The 6,433-nt window shown below is 50.6% G+C and overlaps 1 protein-coding gene across 1 annotated transcript; it reads left to right on the top strand.

Annotated features, from left to right (window-relative positions):
- Positions 1 to 1,524: 1,524 nt before the first annotated feature.
- LOC123424460 lies at positions 1,525 to 2,649 on the top strand. The gene is made up of 4 exons (XM_045108081.1): positions 1,525 to 1,989; positions 2,096 to 2,186; positions 2,282 to 2,333; positions 2,418 to 2,649. The coding sequence occupies exons 1-4, from the start codon at positions 1,584 to 1,586 to the stop codon at positions 2,478 to 2,480; spliced, it is 612 nt and encodes a 203-aa protein (XP_044964016.1). The 5' UTR covers positions 1,525 to 1,583; the 3' UTR covers positions 2,481 to 2,649.
- Positions 2,650 to 6,433: the final 3,784 nt, after the last annotated feature.

Genomic DNA, 6,433 nt, shown 5'->3' with positions numbered 1-6,433 from the left:
GTGTTTTTTTCTCCTGCATGCTACCTTCACATCATTTTTATCTGTTAGTGATCCATTTCAGAACGTTAGGGTACCTCCAGCAACAAAATTTGCAGGGTTACCCGGTGGTTTATATAGCCTAAATTCATGGCGTTGGATGCATTGGCTCCAAACCAAGGCAAGATGCTGATTCGATGAATTGCCAGGATGGGGCATACTATTGGACGCATTTCCCTATTGTTTTGCAAAACTTCTCCTTTTAACATAAATAAATGAGTGCATTATTCAATCGGAGAAATGTTTCAAGCAACTGCTTAATAGATAATTGAAGTGGCTGTTTTAGGTTCATGGAGAAAATCCAAGAAACAATTCAAAGTATGCATCTCAATATTGTACCAACATGATTTTCTCCAATCTGTCAATAATATAGGTGGACATGGCATTAAGTATATGTGACTTTGAGATCCACCATAAGTGAAGTTCTTTATTTTATTAGGATGGAACTAAGCTTATCAATCCTGCAATACGCATGACTAACATGCTACCGATTAATTCCTTGATTTTTCAATAACTTCTACTGCAAATATTTAAGCTATGAACCCAAAAATCTAAAATATCTTTAACATTCTAGGGCCTCAATACTAACACATACCATGAATTAAAGATTTACGAAATACTTCATCCGTTTCTAAATATAAGCCCTTTTAAGGATTTCACTAGGAACTACATACGGATGTATATAGACATCATATAGAGTATAGATTCACTCATTTTATTTTGCATGTACTCCGTAGTGGAATCTTTAAAAGGACTTATATTTAGGAACGAAAGGAGGAGTAGTGTTGGTTGGGAGTAAGCTATTTCCAAGTTGAATTTGGAAATTTTATTTGTAAAAGTTAATGATGTTGAGCGTTGATTATTAACCAAGATCGTTTATTTGACAAAAGGAAAAAAAGAAGTGACTACACAAAAGGTCTTGGAAGCCGGGGCAGCAGCCCTAGAGGTGGTTACGCGGTGCTCGTGGGTAGAGCTCGTGGTTTGGTGCTGCCTGATGGACATGGCCATGTGGGCGGCGTGGTTTCGGGGCGTGGCGATCGGTGGCGGTGAGTGTTGGCAGGGGTGAAAACCTGCTCTATCTTCGGGCAGACCGACAACGGCGAAGCTCGTTCCCTTCTTGAAGGCGTCGTCGCGGCTCTCGTCGTCCATCGTGTTGCTTGGGGGGAAACTCTGATCCTCAAACCGGGTGGGGACGATGTTCCGGTGTCGTATCCTTCCTAAAGGCATCGTCTTGGAGCCCATGGTTCGCCGAATGCGGCTTTGTGTGTTGCTACGGTTCACGCCTATGTATCATGTATTGGATATGTGCGTGTGTTGTGTTGGTGTACATTTGTATGGGAATATTGTTGTTCATTGCTTTATATTTATTCGGTATATGCAACTATTGGTGGAATTGTATGTGTAGCTAAAATGCAACATGCATTGCAACATTTTTTGACAGGAGGAAAGAAAAGAAAAGAAACGAGCAGCAGAGAGATAAGAGGATACGAACGAACGATGGAGGTGCCGCCCCGTCCCCGCACGTCGGAGGAGAACAAGAGCAGAGCATGGCACTGGCGACGCAGCCGCTGCGTCTCCGCGCCGGAACGGCGGCCCCCGCGGCGTGCTGGCCTCCGTGCCCCACCATCCGGGTGCAAGTTGGCGGGAGGAGGAGGACGCGGTCTGTGGCGGCAGCGGCGGCGGAGGGGAGTGCGGCCGTGAAGGGTGCGGCGGCGGCGGTGGTGCGGGAGTTCTACTCGGGCGTGAACCGGCGCGACCTGGCGGCGGTGGCGCCGCTGATCGCGGAGGGGTGCGTGTACGAGGACCTGGTGTTCCCGCGGCCCATGGTGGGGCGGGACCGGGTGGTGGGCTTCTTCGGGGAGTTCATGGGCTCCGTCAGCCCCGACCTCCGCTTCGTCATCGACGACATCTCCGGCGACGACCCCTCCGCCGTCGGCGTCACCTGGCACCTCGGTACAGCACGCGGACCGAAATTAATCCTTCTCTTCTCTTCTCCTCCCCACGGCCGCGCGTCTCCGTATTCAGATGCAGGTGTCTGAATCTTGGTTCGGGGTTTCAGAGTGGAAGGGGCGGCCGTTCCCGTTCAGCAGGGGCTGCAGCTTCTACCGCTGCCAGCCCGACCCGCAGCGGCCGGAGCAGATCCAGATCGTGTGAGCAAGCACCTTCACCTTCGTCCATGCCCAAACGTCCAAATCGATTCGGTTTCTGTACTCGGATTTGTGAGGTTTGCGCATTGAAATCGCAGGTATGGCCGGGACTGTGTGGAGCCGGCGACCAAGCCCGGCGAGCTGGCGCTGGTACGGACGTCGCATTGCATCACCAGCAAATCTTGCTCGCGTCTCAACTGTTGAAGTATGATGATGAATCCGGCATGGTTGCAGGTGGCCATCAGGGGCGTCACCTGGCTACTGGAGCGATTCCCGAGCCTCGCCGACAGGCTCTGAGACGATCAATCCTCACGGCACCCAAGCCTGGAGATGACCGAAACAGATTGTAACTCTCTCATCTTGACTTTATTCTTCAGTTTTTCACTGTAAAAGTAACGTGCAGTGCACTGTCGGTGTTGTAAGTACAAAGTGTAGGCAGATCATAAAGCAACTTCCTTTCCCTTTCCGGAGAAGGGTGGTACATTTACAGTGAAAAATGCACATTGGTTGGCCACACAAGGTCATAACTTGACCTACTGGCCGGGTGCATCAAGCTCTAATCTGGATGGCTGGAAGTCGCCTGTTCGTGATCAATGTTTGGAGGGTGGTGACCGGGACACTACCTACACAACAATGCAAGGGATACACGCATCTGTCCACACGATCAACGTGCCCTCTATGCGGTGTAGAGGAGGAGAGCTCCTTCCATGCGTTGGTCTCATGCTTGCAGGCTCGCATCCTTTGGGTGAATATGCGTAGGAGCTAGCCTCTCCGAGATGATAATCTTTTGGTTGATAATGACAAGGAGTGGTTCATGCATTTGCTCAATTCGTCATTCGATGAGGTCCGTGATATGCTGATCATGTTAATATGACGGATTTGGCACCTGGGCAATGATAGGCTCCATGGAAAGGACACCCCACCAGTTCCTGCTATGGTTGAGTTTCTGGACAGTTATTATAAATCCATCGGGCTTGCCGGATGGTACTCGCATGACGAAATTCTTAACGGGAAGATGTTTGTCGATGCCTTCGATGTGCCTGTTCAAAGGGTGTCGAACCATCCGGTTCTGTGGCCTGCCCCGCCACCTTACAGAGTGGCTCTCTCGGTTGATGGATCCTTTCGGGAGGCTGATGGCTCTACAGCGGCTGGGATGGTTCTCAGGGACAGCGAAGGTGCGATTATTTTTGCGGCCTACTGTTTTATCTTCCATTGCAATGACCCTTTGGAAGCGGAGCTGCATGCAATCATGCAAGGCATGGCGTTGGTGACTCAGCATTCCAACCTCCCAGTGGTTCTTCATTCGAACTCTTCTGAAGCTCTTTCAAGTTTGTCTACCGATGGATTGTCTCGGTCGGCGTATGGCCACTTAGTTCTGGAGATTAAGGATCTTCTTGGTAGTAGGAAATTTTATCCTCAGAAAATAGTCGTGTCCCAAATAGAGTTGTCGGTTGGTTGGCCAACTATAGCCAATCTGAACGAGCCAACGCCGTGTGGCTGGGCTCGGTTCCACCATGTACTCAGGATTTGTGGCCTCTCGACTGTAACTAGAATTTGCAATAAAAACTCCCTTACCCCTGCAACAAGGTGTCGCCCTCCCCGTGTATGGCTGCCACGTCACCGGGACTCTAACTCGTGGCGCCGCAACTCTCTCCATGCCGCCGCCGACCCCAATCTCTATCGTTGCTTGAGACTAATTCCTTGCCACCGACACCCCTGACAACAATCTGTCCTTCTCAACCGCACTCTGCTTGCCTGTACTGACATAATTGGTTTCCCCACTCGCCCCCGTGTTGTCTCCCGCGGGCTGCTCGGGTGGCACTGCCACCACCTCCATAGTTGTTCTCCCGCCGCCGGCAGGCATCGCCAGGGGCAAAGCCCCTCATGGTGGCTGGCGACAGGCCTTCTCCTCCTATCTCAGGGCATGCATCCCCAGATGGGGGCCCAACAAGGACGCAACGTTGCTGTTGGAAATATGCCCTAGAGGCAATAATAAAATGGTTATTATCATATTTCCTTATTCATGATAATCATCTATTGTTCATGCTATAATTGTATTAACAGGAAACAGTAATACATGTGTGAATAAATAGATCACAATGTGTCCCTAGCAAGCCTCTAGTTGGCTAGCTCGTTAGTCAATAGATGATCATGGTTTCCTTGTCATGGGCATTAGATGTCGTTGATAACGGGATCACATCATTGGGAGAATGATGTGATGGACAAGACCCAATCCTAAGCATAGCACTAGATCGTATTGTTCGTATGCTAAAGTTTTTTCTAATGTCAAGTGTCTTTTCGTTCGACCGTGAGATTGTGCAACTCCCGGATACCGTAGGAGTGCTTTGGGTGTATCAAACGTCACAATGTAACTGGGTGACTATAAAGGTGCACTACAGGTACCTCCGAAAGTATCTGTTGGGTTGGCACGAATCGAGATCGGGATTTGTCACTCCGTGTGACGGAGAGGTATCTCCGGGCCCACTCGATAGAACATCATCATGAGCTCAATGTGACTAAGGAGTTAGTCACACGATGACGTGCTACGAAACGAGTAAAGAGACTTACCGGTAACGAGATTGAACAAGGTATAGGTATACCGACGATCGAATCTCGGGCAACTTCTATACCGACACACAAAGGGAATTGTATACGGGATTGATTGAATCCTTGACATCGTGGTTCATCCAATGGGATCATCGTGGAGCAAGTGGGAGCCACCATGGGTATCCAGACCCCCCTGATGGTTATTGACCGGAGAGGTGTCTCGGTCATGTCTGCCTGTCTCCCGAACCCGTAGGGTCTACACACTTAAGGTTCGATGACGCTAGGATTATATGGAATTGTTATACGAGGTTACCGAAAGTTATTCGGAGTCCCGGATGAGATCCCGGACGTCACGAGGAGCTCCGGAATGGTCCGGAGGTAAAGATTGATATATAGGACGGATGGTTTCGGACACCGAAAGTGTTTCGGGCATCACCGGTAACGTACCGGGACCACCGGGACTACTGGAGGTGGCCCCGGGGGTCCACCGAAGGGGGGCAACGACCCCGGGAGGCTTGATGGGCCAAGTGGGGAAGGGAACCAGCCCCTAGGTGGGCTGGTGCGCCCCCCACTCAGCTCATGGCGCAGGAAGAGGGGAGAGGGGGTGGGACCCTAGCGCAGGTGGGCCTAAGGCCCACCAGAGGGGTGCACCACCCCTCCTCCCTGCCCTGGCCGCCGCCCCCTCTCCCATCTGGGGCTGCCGCACCCCTTGGGGGTGGGAACCGTAAGGGTTGCACCCCCTCCCTCTCCCCCTATATATAGTTGAGGTTTCGGGGCTGTTTTGCACACGGTTTTCTCTCTCTCTGTCGGCGCAGCCCTGCCCTTCTTCCTCCTCCTCTCTGTCGGTGCTTGGCGAAGCCCTGCCGGGAGACCTCGTCTCTCCATCGACACCACGCCGTCATGCTGCTGGAGTTCTTCCCCAACCTCTCCCTCCTCCTTGCTGGATCAAGGTGCGGGAGACATCACCGGGCTGCACGTGTGTTGAACGTGGAGGTGCCGTAGTTCGACACTAGATCGGAATCACACCGCGATCTGAATCGCCGCGAGTACGACTCCATCAACCGCGTTCTAGTAACGCTTCCGCTTAGAGATCTTCAAAGGTATGAAGATGCACTCACTCCTCTCTCGTTGATGGTCTCTCCATAGTAAGATATGAATATGCGTAGGAATTTTTTTGAATTTATGCTACGTTACCCAACAGTGGATCCGAGCGAGGTTTTCTATGCATAGATTCTATGCACGAGTAGAACACAAAAGGTTGTGGGCGATGATTTGTCAATTGCTTGCCGCTACTAGTCTTATTCTTTCCCGATGGTATTGTGGGATGAAGCGGCCCGGACCGACTTTACACGTACGCTTACGTGAGACTGGTTCCACCGACAGACATGCACACCGTGCATAAAGGTGGCTAGCGGGTGTCTGTCTCTCCTACTCTAGTAGGATTGGATTTGATGAAAAGGGTCCTTATGAAGGGTAAATAGCTTTGGCATATCATCGTTGTGGCTGTCACATAGGTAAGAAAGCGTTCTTGCTAGAAACCCAAATCAGCCACGTAAAACTTGCAACAACAATTAGAGGACGTCTAACTTGTTTTTGCAGGGTTTGACATGTGATGTGATATGGCCAAAGTTGTGATGTTGCATGTATGATGTATGAGATGATCATCTTATTGTAATAGGTTTCACGACTTGCATGTCGATGAG

The sequence above is a fragment of the Hordeum vulgare genome, chromosome 2H, assembly GCF_904849725.1.
Source record: "Hordeum vulgare subsp. vulgare chromosome 2H, MorexV3_pseudomolecules_assembly, whole genome shotgun sequence".
Lineage (NCBI taxonomy): Eukaryota > Viridiplantae > Streptophyta > Magnoliopsida > Poales > Poaceae > Hordeum > Hordeum vulgare.
Note: the sequence above shows the minus strand (reverse complement) of the source record. Positions and strands in the feature narration are given on the sequence as shown.

Coding starts and splice junctions, on each gene's coding strand:
- LOC123424460 (XM_045108081.1), top strand. CDS start 1,584: ATGGCACTGGCGACGCAGCCGCTGCGTCTCCGCGCCGGAACGGCGGCC. Junction 1,990..2,095: donor CGGCGTCACCTGGCACCTCG/GTACAGCACGCG, acceptor TCGGGGTTTCAG/AGTGGAAGGGGCGGCCGTTC. Junction 2,334..2,417: donor AGCCCGGCGAGCTGGCGCTG/GTACGGACGTCG, acceptor GCATGGTTGCAG/GTGGCCATCAGGGGCGTCAC.